At 39.2% G+C, this 14833-nt stretch overlaps 2 protein-coding genes and 1 long non-coding RNA gene across 6 annotated transcripts in view; 2 read left to right on the top strand and 1 right to left on the bottom strand.

The window, feature by feature from the left end:
- The window catches only part of atp13a2 (ATPase cation transporting 13A2), a 24768-nt gene extending 19140 nt beyond the window's left edge, over positions 1-5628 (top strand). For all 3 annotated transcript variants that reach the window (XM_086159278.1, XM_086159276.1, XM_086159277.1), the window contains 8 exons: positions 149-241; positions 458-537; positions 2315-2467; positions 2572-2668; positions 2836-3059; positions 3470-3621; positions 3801-3973; positions 4879-5628. In XM_086159278.1, coding sequence (XP_086015404.1) covers positions 149-241; positions 458-537; positions 2315-2467; positions 2572-2668; positions 2836-3059; positions 3470-3621; positions 3801-3973; positions 4879-5046 — 1140 coding nt within the window. In that variant the 3' untranslated portion in view covers positions 5047-5628. The remainder of the gene's footprint in view (positions 1-148; positions 242-457; positions 538-2314; positions 2468-2571; positions 2669-2835; positions 3060-3469; positions 3622-3800; positions 3974-4878) is intronic.
- szrd1 (SUZ RNA binding domain containing 1) lies at positions 5514-11749 on the bottom strand. The gene is made up of 4 exons (XM_086159279.1): positions 11641-11749; positions 10309-10358; positions 9242-9511; positions 5514-8031 (listed from the first exon to the last, which is right to left on the bottom strand). Exons 1-4 carry the CDS (start codon positions 11686-11688, stop codon positions 7920-7922), a joined length of 480 nt encoding a protein of 159 aa, XP_086015405.1. The 5' UTR covers positions 11689-11749; the 3' UTR covers positions 5514-7919.
- On the top strand, positions 11027-14833 carry LOC147227291 (uncharacterized). Of its 2 annotated transcripts, none has more exons than XR_015107091.1 (3): positions 11027-11118; positions 12852-12909; positions 12993-14833. It is a non-coding gene; the product is annotated as an uncharacterized LOC147227291 (long non-coding RNA). The 2 variants fall into 2 exon arrangements; XR_015107092.1 differs by lacking the exon at positions 11027-11118 and adding an exon at positions 11905-11971.

Below are 14833 nucleotides of genomic sequence, written 5' to 3'. Positions count from 1 at the left end.
AGGGTATCTCTTTCACACTCGAGTTGTTATGAGTGGAATTTGAAAGATGATTTTTGAATGCCATCCTCTGTTATTCATTTTTATGCATTTATGCAAGCAAACTTGGATTATCTGATTTTCTTTTCGGACGTGTCACTCTTCCCCACAGGGACTCTACCAGGGTGGTTATGGCTATCATTTTGCTATTAATGGCAAGTCCTTTGCTGCCCTCTGTGACCACTTTCCTGAGCAACTGCCAAAGGTATATTGTGACACTTAAATAAGCATCAGTCGTAAAGTGCTCTGCACGCAGCAATAAGCAGAGCTAACTGAAAGTAAAATGTTTTATGTTGACAATATTCTGTTGCAAATTATTTGAAACACATATTAAAGTGTAATTTCCCATTTTTTACATAATTGAGGTCAAACCAATCTGTGACCAGAGGTTTTATTTTTCCTCAACATGCTGTCATTGCAGGTTTTGATGCGAGCCACAGTTTTTGCACGCATGGCTCCTGACCAGAAAACACAGCTAGTGAAGGAGCTGCAAAATCTGAAGTGAGTGCACAAACAAAATTGGAAGAAATGGCTAGATGCAGAAAGAACTGGTACTAAAAATGATAATGTGTACAATGTGAACCTGGCTGACATAAAGGTAGAGGACTTGTCAAGAAAAAAAAATTTGAATCATGTTCACATAAACAAAGACAATAAGTGGATGCATGTATGGGATCTTGGCTGAAAATTGCATTCGACTTGAATGCAAATAATTCAGTTTTTTTAAGGAGTTCATTGTTGTAAAGCCCCATGAAAGTAACATTAGAACTAGCTTTTTAGATTATTGTATCTTTTTTCAGATAGTTCAAAGAGAAAAATGCAAAAGACATAAAGTAGAGGGGGAACCCTTGACTATCATCTCAAACCTGTTCACATCTAAAAACGTGTTTTTAGTTTTTAGTTTTTAGTTACGGCCTAATTTCAGACTGAGATTTTACCAAGAGTGGGAATCTTACAGGGTCACGATTTAGGAGACTACAACTACATTCTGTCTGCATTTCTTTTCTCCACCATGCAATGTTTTTGCTGGGTATTTGCAGTGCATTTGCTATTTCAGTCCATCACTTTTCCTTCTACACTCGGTCGTGATATGTTGGAGAGTTGACTTTGTGCAAGCTGCACTGCTCTGCCCACACCTTCACCATCCTCTCCCTTCCTGACGGTCCATATTGATCAGGATGTCCTTTGCTGTTCCCATCCATCCATATCGCTAAAAAATATCGTCTCTCCCTCGACTACCGCCCTTTTGATCATTTGTCTACCAGCTTTCCCTTATCCTGTTTTGTTAGAGCTCATCAATTGGTTGTTGATTGTGTTACGTCACCATAAAGACTGGAAGAGTTGCAATAATATTAAACATGTTTGATAGTGTCGTGAGCCCAAGATTAGGAAAGGACTAATCTAAATCAGCTCAGATTACCACCTTATACTTTACAATCGAGATGATTGGAGCACGCTGTCTTCTTTTCCTTTCGGCTTTTCCCTTCATCTTCTCCATCTGACCCTATTCTCTGTATCCTCCTCTCTCACATCAACTTACTTCATATCCTCGCTTGTCTTTGGTTTTCCTCTCGACCTCCTGCCTGGCTGCTCCAGTTCCAGCATCAGTCTACCAATATATTCACTATCCTTCCTTTGAACATGACCAAATCATCTCAGTCTGGCTTCTCTGACCTTCTCTCCAAAACGTCTTATATGTGCTGTACCTCTGATGGACTCATTCCTGATCCTATCCATCCTCATCACTCCCAAAGGAAACCTCAACATCTTCATTTCTGCGACCTCCAGCTCTGCCTCCTGTCTTTACGTCATTGTTATCGTTTCTAGACCATATAGCATCGCTGGTCTCGCCACTGTCTTGTACACCTCTCCTTTCGTTCTGGCTCATAGTCCTCTATTGCATAGTACCCATGACACTTTCAAAGCCATTCAAAGCTGCTAGAACCTCTTTCTTTACCTCTTTTCCACACTCTCCGTTGCTCTGAACTGTTGACACTAAGTACTTGAAAACCTCCCAACTTCTTGATCTCCATTCCATTCGTAAAGCAAATACTTTTTCTGTAGTATTCTTTCTAGACATGAAGCCTGGGCATTTTGTCAACTTGATCGTGTCTTTGACTTTACATCATCCATATTGGCAAATGAAAAATCTGCATTTGTGATCAGCCAATGCTGATGGTAACCTGAGAGATAAAGAAACTGTTTGTAAAGGGAAAGAAATACCATATCTTAAACTCCAAGTTTTTTTTACTAATCAATCTTAAACTTACTTTTACAGCTATCGGGTTGGCATGTGTGGGGACGGGGCAAATGACTGTGGGGCCCTCAGGGCAGCTGATGTCGGAGTTTCTCTGTCTGAAGCCGAGGCCTCAGTTGCTTCACCATTCACTTCCAAGACAGAAAACATTAGTTGTGTGCCATTGCTCATCAGGTGAGGACATTGAAGGAGGTCATACAAAGCAGTAATATTTGTGACATAATTTGATAATTTAAACGGAAGAGAAATATTGACATGCCCTCTCCTTGTCTTTGCAGAGAAGGTCGCTGTTCTCTGGTGACTTCCTTCAGTCTATTCAGATACATGGCCTTGTACAGCCTGATTCAGTTCTGCTCCGTCCTAGTCCTCTACACAGTGAGTAGCTGTGTATCAGTCATTTACTTGTTTTCTGACACTTAAATAAACAGAAAAATCTGCACCGTACCTCTGACAGTTCATCTCTTTTCTAAAATTATAAAAGACTGATAACATGAAACCCAAGTTGCATCTCTTCCGCTCATCATGTATGTATGTATGAACAGGTAAAGACAACCTTGGCTGACATGCAGTTCCTGTTTGTTGACATTGCTTTGGTGACACTCCTGGCCATTGTCATGGGAAAAGGAGGTCCTAGTTTGGAGCTGGACCCCTGTAGACCTCCAGCCAGTCTTCTGTCCCTGCCTGTCCTGGGCAGCCTTTTCATTCACACCTGCATAATCATCCTGGGCCAGCTGGCGGCACTCTTTGTCACCACCTCGCAAGACTGGTTAGTTAGACGCTGCAAAGAAAAAATTCATCATTTGTGTATAAAACATTGCATGATTTCACATAATCCGGTAATATTTTGTTATTACAAATATGTTGGTAATTGTTGAAAAAAAATGAAGAGCATTCAGAAAATCAAAGATATATTCTAAATATATGCACTAAACCCCATGTAGTGTAGTTCGTAATTATTAACAGAAAACTCAGTGGGTAATTTCCTAAATAGCCGCAAGAAATGATTCCAGAATAAGCGAAAAAGGTACCAGAATCCTGATATTAGTTTGTGTGCTTAAGCCCCTCAGGGCCTGGGTACATTTGTTTTGGGGTCTGGACATGTAAGGTTTTAGATCCAGTGCTTTAAAAACTGAAAATAGTATTAAAGCGCACACTTTTTAAAAATCTTTTTTTCAGGTTTATTCCACTCAATGCAACTCTGACAGGAGCAGACAATCTACCCAACATGGAAGACACCAGTGTGTTTGCCTTGTCTGGTTTCCAGTATATCATCATGGCAGTGGTGGTCACTAAGGGCCACCCCCACAAAAAACCTCTCTACCACAATGGTGAGAAATGTCACTGAGTGACGATACCTGATTTACTCTCACACTGATACCATCAGTGGCTTTCATTTTTCTGGTTGTTTAAACTCCCGTCACATATTAGCATTAAGTCTAGCACAATGTTGAATCTAAAGATTTGTGTTCCTCAACTCAGAAGTGACATTTGACCTCTTATCTTTCAGTACTTTTCCTTGGTCTACTCTTCGTCCTTACTGGCCTGATGACTTGGCTGGTGTTATATCCTGGGCCTTTCTTGGGGGAATTATTTATGCTCTACGAAATCTCAGATATGAATTACAAGATGCTGCTCATCGCTGTGGCTGCTCTCAATATGCTCACCTGTTTTATGGTGGAGGTAAGAATAAACTCTAAACTTTTATACATCAGAAGTGTGACAACAATGGATGAATCATTTGTGTAGTTTTCAAAAACAAACTAACAAAGTGATTGGCCTTCTCTATTTAGTCACCTGCCATTTTAAAAGATAGATAACACTAATGGCTAATGATGTTTATGCAGTCTTTGTGAAATATTGAGTTGAGGTGTATGTTTTCATACTCTATTTAAAAAGCATGAGTATACATACAAGTAATAACTGTTATTGAGCTATTTTGATTGCAAAGCATTGGTCTCAGGTGGGATTTGTCACTTCGGAAGGCCGATTGCCCGCCAGTGGCCATAACTAGAAATACATACAATACGGTCATGGCCAAAAGTTTTGAGAAGGACACAACCAGAAACATCTGGCAAACACCTAAAAACCCTGAAGGAACAGACTTTGTGAAAGTGTCATTCTCAAAACTTTTGGCCATGACTGTACAAAACAAGTAAAGTACTTTATAACCTTTAGGACACCGTCAACGATATAATTCAAATAAAGCTTTAACTGCATGAAAATAAAAGATTCAGTGACATTTTGAAAATACAAAAAAAGGCAAATCTTTAAATGTTGACATTTTTAATTTAAACAAAATGACACAGTTTTAAAAGGTCACTGTAAGTTTTTCTTTATTGACTGGAATATAGGACTGTTTATTTTCCTGAAGAACAGTTTTATTATATCTTCTCTAGAGCTTAATTAACCCACAATAACTTCTGGCTTGTTGACATAGCAAAAGGCCTATGACTGGTAACTATTAGATAATTTCATCACGATTAATTAATCATGATTTGAAATGGTAACACATTGACCCCTTTTGTGGCTGGATAATTTTGGTTTGGTATTTTCTTCTAATAATTTGACATTTGTTCTGGTTACAGGTGCTTGTAGACTTGGGTATCCTGAACTGTCTTCGGCATTTACGTCCAAGGCACTCTTCCAAGAAACGGTACAAACGCCTGAACGCGTTTCTGGCTGACTCACCATCATGGCCGCCTCTCAATCAAACCCTGTTTCCCTCAGAGAACACAGTCATTGGCATCAGCTAGCATTTGCCCCCCAATTATACTGGACAATAACAGTCACCTGAGCCAAAGTCGGACATATTGATCGAGTAACTGTTTCAAAACCTCCCCAGAGATTTTTCAGCCACGTCTGTTACTTGGTGAAGGGGTGCATAAGGGCAGGGTTAGAACCATTATAATTTTGGGAGTTTTCTCTTAAAATAGCAGAAGTGTTTGGTTTGTGGTGTTGAAGGACAATTGTTTTATTCTTGTTGCACACTAACTGTCAGTACACAAGTATTTTTGTCATTCCCCCCTAAATCTGTCTATTACAAGGTAAAATGTGCAAGTTCCAAAGGAATAGCTTTCTTTGTGATTCTGGGTAATTCATTTTGATAAGAGTAACTTTTGGTTCAGGTTCCATGAACTTTGAATGTAATTCGCAGCGAGTCTCTTGTGATGGAAGTGCCTTGCAGAAAATTTAAAGTAATGAAACACATTACAGCATTAAATACATTTTTTGGAAAATCATTTTATTAAATCTGTATTTACAGGCAGTTTGTGTTTTCAGAGCTTGGCTAAACCCTCCTTCTGTGCTGATCAGGAATTAAAATGTTTTAACCAGTATTCTGATATTACTTTCTACACTTTCTTGAACTACAATAAAAACAGCCAGGAAGTAAAGACGTGATACAGGAGGCACAAGCTGAATCGAACCTTTACAAGAACTTGTTTAGATGATGTGCACCACTGATTATGGCTTCATTGGGATTATCTCCATTTGAGCAAAAGGTGAAACACAATGACTGTCTATTGGACACAGCAGTTTTGGAGAGCCAGATTAGTCATTTCCCCACTGGCTCAAGCAAAACTGTATTAACATAATCCATATCAGCAGTGAATTAATCAGTAAAAAGGCCAGTCAGTTACCTCACAGTCACAAGACTCGATGTTACCATTTCATACTGAAACCACAATGCACAGTCAAAATAGTAAACAGACAACAAAAAACAAACCGCCAAATCATTCGATCATTGTGGGACAAGGACATCATTTAAATTACATTTCACTGCACACTTGAAACAGCACCCATTCTATTGGCCGGCTCAAGCCTTGATACGGTCATCTGCTGTTCAAGGTATCAAACCTGCTGGAAAAATACAATCTTAAGATAATTTCATTCATTCAGTCTGGTTCTCATGCACCTGAGTTCCTGCGACAACAGTGAAGAACATGGCATGGAGACATGAGAGAGGCTTGTTAAGTACAGCAGTAAACTAAATCTCAACCCTGCCATCCTCTAACATGCTGTTGCCTCCAACTTTAAACAATGAAATTTGAATAAATTCATTTTTATATACAATTCAATGTTTAAAATGAGATTTTGGTTTGCTTGGAATAAAATACTGCTGTGACATCACTGCCATCTCATGGAGGCAAAAAGCTACTTTAAAATCCACAACCACCTCGGTTTTTTTTTTTCTTTTTTAGTTTTAAATATAAACAAAGTGATAGTCCAAGGAAGACAACACACAAGACCCACTCCACTTTTTTTGAACAAATGGAAATGTACATATTAGGGGTGCACTGATAATGCTAACAGCTGAATTTCTGGGCAGGTGTTCTGTAGAGCATAAGCAGTGTTTGTGTGGGTTTACTTATGTAACTGTAGATGAACTTTAGCAAGCATTTTGGAGCATGTTACCAAATGGTTAAAGGCTAAAGAAATAAACTCTCAACTATGATATTTCATACACACAGCAGCTATTGCCCCATTATTTAAAAAAAAATTGTAACTAGTAGGCGGTGGTTGATATGTGTTAAGAGCTGTGCTTGGAAAGTACCACAAAGAATTTCCTCACACATGCTATCTAAAATAAGGAATCAGTGCATCCCTAGTATAATTTAAGAGAAGAGGAAAATAGAATAAAAAAAAATGTGAGCAACCATCTGGTGGATTACAACACTTAAAAGGTATAGGAAGTGACGTCTGGGTATTATTGCTGGGGGAGAAGCTGCCCATCGATACCAGCTCATCTTCTTTAACTATGGCCCATGACTTCTTACCCCCTTTGTGTTCAAGTTCTTGCTTCCGCTGGGCACAAGAGAGGAAGATGCTTGGGGCTAGAGGTGGATTAGGGGTGGCGGGGGTCTCTTAAAGGGATCATCACAGTGAGTCCAGAATAATCACAGTGTCAATCAGGCTGGGGCGGGAGAGAAAAGACCACATTTCCATTCGTTGCTTCGTCCTCGATTTCCTCGCTGCAAAGTTCCACGCCATGTCCAGGCGGGAATAATTGGGTTGCATTGTGTCTGTCTGACCTCGCTGCCCATCTGATATCATGGCGCTGAAAAGGGAAATTAAAAACAAAACAAAAAAACCTACAATGCGGATTTGTGTGGCCCATCTCTTCTTCTCCTTTCAGCTTTTCCCATCAGGGGTCACCACAGCGAATCAACCTTCTCCATCTAACCGTATTCTCTGTATCCTCTTCTCTGACATCAACTACCTTCATATTCTCTCTCACTATGTCCATCAATCTTCTCTTTGGTCTTCCTCTCGACCTCCTGCCTGGCAGCTCCAATTCCAGCATCCTTGGTACATGACTGAACCATCTCAGTCTGGTTGCTCTGACCTTCTCTCCAAACCATCTAACATGTGCTGCCCCTCTGATAGACTCATACCTGATCCTATCCATCTTGGTCACTCCCAAAGAGAACCTCAGCATCTTCATCTCTGCCTCCTGTCTTTTCGTCATTGTTACTGTTTCGAGGCCATACAGCATCGCTGGTCTCACCACTGTCTTGTACACCTTTCCTTTCATTCTGGCTGATAGTCCTCTATCGCATAGTACCCCTGTAACTTTTCTCCACCCATTCCTGTGCCCCATCTCATCTCTCCCTTTAATGGCTTAAGCTTATCTATGCTGTCGGAACCCTTGGGTGCCGTCTGGGGCAGCTGGCTGCCTAACCGCATGATTGTTTGATCGGGCGTCCTCTGAAGGCAATGTGGAGTTGATGCGCCCTGGCCTGGCAGAAAGAGAGAACACGGGGAAATTATACATACCATCTTTTTACCACATAACCAGCCTTTTTTTTCTTTCCAATTAGCATTTTTCTTATTCATTAAAATACATATTTTTTCATGGGAATAAAATACAATTTCTTCAATTTTACTTGTGTTAGGAGCTACCAGTTGAATTGGTGATATCAGCATGTGCATGCTTAATATTGTGTTTACAAAAGAACTCTTAAGTTTAAAAGGGAAATGGAAAATAATTTTAGATAAGGTTACATTGGGGTTTTAGTGCTCTAAAACCACAATTCTTCACTGTGTTGCTTTGCAGCATGGTGGCTAAAACATTTTAAGAAAGTAACAGTAGAATTCAGTCCACTGGTTCTGAACTGACAGGAGCTGTATTCCTGGGATTTCATTAATCCCACTCACAAGCCAGTGCTGATTGCCCGACACAAAGGTCACTGACATTTTAAGATATGAATCAACAACACAAATAATCAACAGGTGTAATTAAAATGGGGACCTTTTACAACAGGTTTGGAATGAACAAGACCAAGGAATTAAGTACATGAGGGAAGACTCAAGAACTTGGTGACTTTTTCCTCGATAGACCATAGCCAATGAAGCCAAGTTTAAAGGTTTTAGCTCAACTGGCCATCAAAATGATTTTAAAGCAGTGCCACCTTCCTCAGCTGAAAGTGACTGCTGTTGATACAAAATAAAAAAACCCGCGCGGCAAATCCAAATAGTATTAACACAAGAGTAAATAAACTGCAATATGACCCAAGATTATGACCGAGACCTGACATAGTTTAAGCAGCAAGACGACCTGCGGTTCTACTGAGAACTAATTTGCTGCGATTGCTGATTGCCAACTCTTAATTCAAAGACATGGTTGCTTTGGTATGGAAATTAACACCATTTCACACAAGGATGAAGCAACCCAGCTGGTTTTATACCATAAATGTCTATGTAGAGACATCCTCTTTTGTAGTACATTTAATGACAGTAAATAAATCAAATTTTGAATGCAAAAAAAAAATAAAAAATCAAGTAATAACTGTCCATCTGCTTGAAATATGCAATTAAAATGCTCACAAGAATAAAAAAAGGAATTTCAATATCCCTTCAAAAAAAAAGATCCTGAAGACATTGAACAGTGCTCCCCCTTCATTGAAAATTTGAATGCCATCTCACAAGTCAAACATTATGGTGTAATACCTGTCAGCATTGGTCTTATCCTGAGGTGTCTCCTCTGGGCAGGCGCTGCCCAGTATTCTCTTTCTGGCCTCAGCATATTCTGCCTCCCGCTGAGCCAAAGACTTGACCTGTGGCGTAGGTCTGTTCTGATTCAAAGGGGATCCTAGTGCCCCATTGTTTGCAGGACGCTTCAAGATACGAATCTGCGGTGGCGGCGCTGCTGGTAGGGAGTCGTCCTGAATTACCATGGTTGTCTTCAGTGGGGACCGTGAAGAATTATTACTTGACTCTCTGCAATTATTGGAATAGGACACAGTCCATACAAATTACTTACAGGATACACATGGAGAGTTGAGTTTTGTACAGGAATGGCTTCACTGCCAAATATATCTTAGAGACATATGGCATCGGATATATGACAAACTCTAACATATACAAACTCTCTCCTATAGTTTGGTAGGAAACAGTGGAAAAACCAGGTACCAAACAGCAAAATATTTAAACCTAGAAAAGCATTCTATGTCATCTGAAATCCTTCACTCAAGATTCTAAAAAATGTTCTTTTTTGAGAATATATTATTATCAATGTGCACCATTAATACATTTAAGACAATAAAATTATAAAAAATGTAAAAATTGAAACAGTTCTATGTTTCACATTTGACTTATATGTAAGCTGTTGTGGTAAGATGTTGGTTCAGATATTGAAGACAAACCCAGGGTTTTATTGACAAGAAGTACAGTCAAATGCCCAAAATTTCAAAACCAAAGGTCTGGTAAACATCAATAGCAATGATGTTGCTATTGATGACCAAAAATGGTCCTCAATTAAAAGAACACAAAAAGGATTAAAAAAGAGAAGCATGGAAAAGCTAGGCATAAGCAGAGTCCAATTTTCCTTGCTAATGAGGGTTACGTACTTGATACAACACATGATCTACCAGATGTAATTTGTCAAGATCAAATTCAGCTCATGTCTAATAAACTGGACTCTACAAAAGCGGTGCAATGGACATTGCAAATAAAACTTTAAAGACTTTCATTTTCCAAAACTCCAGTCATTTTAGGTCTGCCTGTAAATTTCTTACTTCTCTCTCTGGCTGATCCTTAGCTTCTCTTCTAACCGTTTTTCCATTTCCTGTTGGAGAGAGAAAAGCAAACAAACAAACATGTATTCACCTAAAACAAAACAGTTGTATTGATTTGGGCCGAAGCAAGCAAAAAAGAAAAAAAGAAAAGGTATTAAGCAAGACAGCGTGGATGGAAAGCGGGATTCAGTTACTGGTCTATTTATACATGCGTGGGGCAGCAGCCAAGTCTCAACAGAGGGAGCCCAGCTAGCAAACATGAGCCGACTAATGTCACCGTCAGATGGCAGCATAAATTGTAAAAGAAGTCGTTCCGGGCGGAGGTTTTCATACGGACCAACTTTTCAGAGCAGCATACTTTTGTTAATTTGTTTTGTTAAGATTGTGGGTAAATACACGACAAGCTGCTTCAGCCTAACTTCTTCCCACAGCCACGTTAGTAACGTCATTAGCTAGCGGCTAGCCAAATCATAGCGATGAGGCAACACCTAATGTTAGCTAAATGTTACCAACTTCCCCCACAGAAAAATACAGCTAACTCGACACCTTGCCGCCGACGTTGGTAGTCAAAGCGAAACTGCCCAACGGCTTAGAACAATAACTAAGAAAAAGATGATCGGTAAAGTTGGTTGAGTATCAGCTAGCCAACAATCATCTACCAGTGGATCAGATGCAGGAGAAATAAGGAATGTGTGATTTCTGTGTTCACATTAACGAGGTTACAGTGTAATTTTTCGGCTTAATGCCATACAAGTGTATTTTAAAGCAATATAGCTACTCGCTACGCAAGGACTAAAACTTAACGTACAGGTAACGTTACTGGAAATGTTTTTTCCAAGTGTAAACTGTTCGATGCAACGCTTTGGGGAAGTGAAAGCAAAGTCGGTCGACTTGTGAGACATGAGTGATGATCGACTGACGTGAAGTTAGCTTTACGATACATAGCAATCTTAGCTAACATTAACTTGGCCATTTTCAGCTGTAACTTTCGGGTTAGGCAAGGTTAGCACGGAAGCTAACCGTTGTCTGGTAGGTGTGTTATGAATACGAGCAGACGTTATTTGACGACCTGAGTTGAAACGGGGAACTAGCTTGACTGGTTGGTTGAATAAATTCACATTAAGTCTGTTTAGCTCGTGAGCTATGTGACGTTAGCTTGCTAACTTACTTGCGGCTAACGTGTTAGCTTTAGCCACATTGTTGGCCCACGGGATTCGTTAACGTGGAACATCGCAAAGAGAACTTGACAAATGAACACGGTAGCTAAAAAAACAGGCAACTAAAAGTAGATGTGCTTTAATCTAAGGGCCTAACGACGCTTCCATTGTTTACCCCGCTATCAGCAGCTTCCTCCCAACTTTCCGCGACCTCCTCATCCATGTTTCATCTTGCTTAAGACACGCTAGTTGGCTACTGCCCGGTGTGCTCCTTCAGAGCCACCTCCCTGCCGGCCGCCCATGACGTCACATTGACGGGTTTCCCTAGAGCGCGGTCCTTCGCCACTGCGCAGATTGAGCACTCAGTGAAACGAAACGAAACAGCTCATCCTGAGGGGCTTGGCAGGTTTATTCAATGCGTTAAAGTCGTTTTTTATTTTTACAATATTTATTATATATAAAAAGACAAAACATATGAACAAACAAACATGGACAAACATGCCTGAGTAAGTTTTTATTGAATACATTTTTATTGAAATGTTATTACATTTTTATAAAATATTATTTTATGTCATTTTTTATTGCATATAAACAGACAAAACATATGAAAAAACAAATATGGAAAGACAAGGCTGAATTAATTTTAATTGAATACATTATTGTTATTATTTTTGTAATTTTATAAAGTATTATTGTATATCAATTTTTATTGTATATAAACAGACAAAATGAACAAACAAACATGGACAAACATGGCTGAATAATTTTTTATTGAATACATTATTTTTATACATTTTTTATTGAATACATTTTTATTGAATTTTTATTACTTTTTTTATAAAATAGTATTTTGTATCAATTTTTATTGCATATAAACAGACAAAACATATGAAAAAACAAACATGGACAAACATGGCTGAATAGAATCGAATGTCAATGATATAAACAGGTACGTAGAAACAGACGGACATTCATTTTGTATGCAATCAATTAACTGTTAAAGAGTAAAAATTGATAAATTAAAATGATAAAATTAATAATAGCAACAATGTAAAAAAATGGCAAGGGAATACAATATGTATTTAATTCGATGGAGCTAAAGGAATATCTGTCATAAAACTGTATATTTTTTGGTTTTTGGATTTTTCCATAAATTTTTGCATTCTGTTTTTGTGTATTAAGAACTGCGCCAGACCTAAAATAACATTGACACAAAGTTCATCTCTTTTGTTTCTTAAAATTAAACCAAATGTTATATCATTTCTTGAGAAAGAAATTAGTGATAATGGAAATTTGTCTTGAATCCATTTTTGAGTTTTAGCCCAGAAGCCTTGTACTTTTTCGCACGAGAAAAATATGGTCAGTGGTTTCTCAATCTGTTGACAGGAAGTCCAACAGCCAGTTGAGCAGCGAGGCGCTGACCTCCAGCTGGTGTGATTTGTAGGTGAGCTTCTGAGGGATGATTGTGTTAAATACTGAGCTGAAGTTTATGAACAGAATTGTAACATGCATGTTCTTTGCGTCCAGGTGTGTTTGGGCTGAGTGGAGTGCGGTGGAGATGTCATCATTAGTTGAGTCTGATAAGAATCTGGCACGAAAGTTGATTCCGAATCAGATGAGATCTTCCTATCGCAAATCTTTGTACTTTTAATGTTTGACTGATATTGTCAGAGGTGACATCAGGTGAAGTGAGTCTTCATTTGCACCGTCCATTAAGTAAGCATACCTACATGCCAACTCAACATATCTTTGTTTCTTGTTTTCCTTACTTTTCAGCCCCATTGTGACAATACCATGTTTTAAGGACACATATGAGCAGTGTGGCTATGTGACAGGGAGTGTTGTGGTGCAAGAGAAATTGTTTTTGGCACCCACCATTCCTGGTTCGATTTCCGGCTCCTCCTAGTGTGTTGAGCAAGACAATGAACCCCTAACTGCTCCCCTGGTGGTGATGGACGCCAGCCTACTGCTCATGGCTCATCCATGATGGGTTATTGTAGATAACAAATTTCCCCACAGCATTAATACAGGATAAATTATTCATTTCTTCAAAGCAAATTTATTTGACTTTTCAGAAATACAGCAGCTTTCACTTGTTACAGACTGTTAATAATTCGTCTTACCTTTGTTGCCCAGTTTGACGAGTAAGACCTTTTGTAAAACATAGTTCCAGTCAGATCTTAACACATCTTTACACATTAGGAGCACAAAGACAAAAGTGTAAGTGTAAGTTGTTTCAATCAGAGCTTCTGGAATGAATGTGTGGAACAGTGAGAGTTAAAAAAAGCTAAAACATCTGATTATCTTCTCTGACAGTTGACATAAAAATGGAGTACATATCTTTTAAATGACCATACAAATGTTAATACAACCTGAAAGCTTTGCATGTGAACAGGGTGTCCTTAAATTGGAAATGATACTGGTTGGCAGGCCACCATTGTGTTGTGGTTGTCACAGGACTCGACTGAACAGGTTGAACTTGTTATAAACTTACTTCCTGACTCCTGATTATCACTCTTGTGCTCTCAGATAGCGATAGAGATTGCCTTCTTTGAGTGCTGACACAATGACATGCACCGGATACAGTGGAGCTGTTAAAATAATATCACGTTTTCACCGGAGACATCCGCTATTATATAATTACTTAGCAACTGACTGAAGGGTTGTTCTAACAGGATTATTGCCACAAACAAGTGATAAACAAATCTTTATTTCAGGAAACTTGATAAATGTCAAACAAAGTTGACAATGCCATACACTTCTGATGTTGATATAGGCACTGATATCCAGTATAGTTAACATATCCGGCATGGTTATTACATATTCCAGGACTACATGCATGTCAAATGTAATGTTCTTTCATTACTCCCAGTTCCATGCTATGATTTTTCTTCTTCTTCTCCTTTCGGCTTTTCCCTTTAAGGGTGGCCACAGCAAATCACCCTTCTCTATCTAACCCTATTCTCTGTATCCTCCTCTCTCACACCAACTATCTTCATATCCTATCTCACTATGTCCAATTTCTCTTTGGTCTTCCTCGAGACCTCCAGCCTGGCAGCTCCAATTCCAGCATCCATCTACCAATATATTCACTCTCCCTCCTCCGTACATGACCGAACCATTTCAGTCTGGCTTCTCTGACCTTCTCTCTAATACATCTAATATGTGCTGTTCCTCTGATGGACTCATTCCTGATCCTATCCATCCTGCACTCCCAAAGAGAACCTTGGCATCTTCATCTCTGGGACCTCCAGCTCTGCCTCCTGTCTGTTCCTTTCATTCTGACTGATAGTCTTCTATTGAATAGTACCCCTGACACTTTTCTCCTCCCAATCCAACCTGCTTGAACCCATCTCTTTAACTCTTTT

Source organism: Fistularia commersonii, chromosome 14 (assembly GCF_037954325.1).
Source record: "Fistularia commersonii isolate RoL2024-O1a breed Wild chromosome 14, RoL_Fcom_v1.0, whole genome shotgun sequence".
Lineage (NCBI taxonomy): Eukaryota > Metazoa > Chordata > Actinopteri > Syngnathiformes > Fistulariidae > Fistularia > Fistularia commersonii.
Note: the sequence above shows the minus strand (reverse complement) of the source record. Positions and strands in the feature narration are given on the sequence as shown.

What these genes read in the sequence shown, in the direction of transcription:
- szrd1 (XM_086159279.1), bottom strand. Translation starts at nt 11,688, where the DNA reads ATGGATGAGGAGGTCGCGGAAAGTTGGGAGGAAGCTGCTGATAGCGGG. An exon ending in AGGAAGCTGCTGATAGCGGG is followed by an intron (nt 10,359 to 11,640) that starts GTAAACAATGGA and finishes TCTCTCCAACAG; the next exon opens with GAAATGGAAAAACGGTTAGA. An exon ending in AGGATCAGCCAGAGAGAGAA is followed by an intron (nt 9,512 to 10,308) that starts GTAAGAAATTTA and finishes CAATAATTGCAG; the next exon opens with AGAGTCAAGTAATAATTCTT.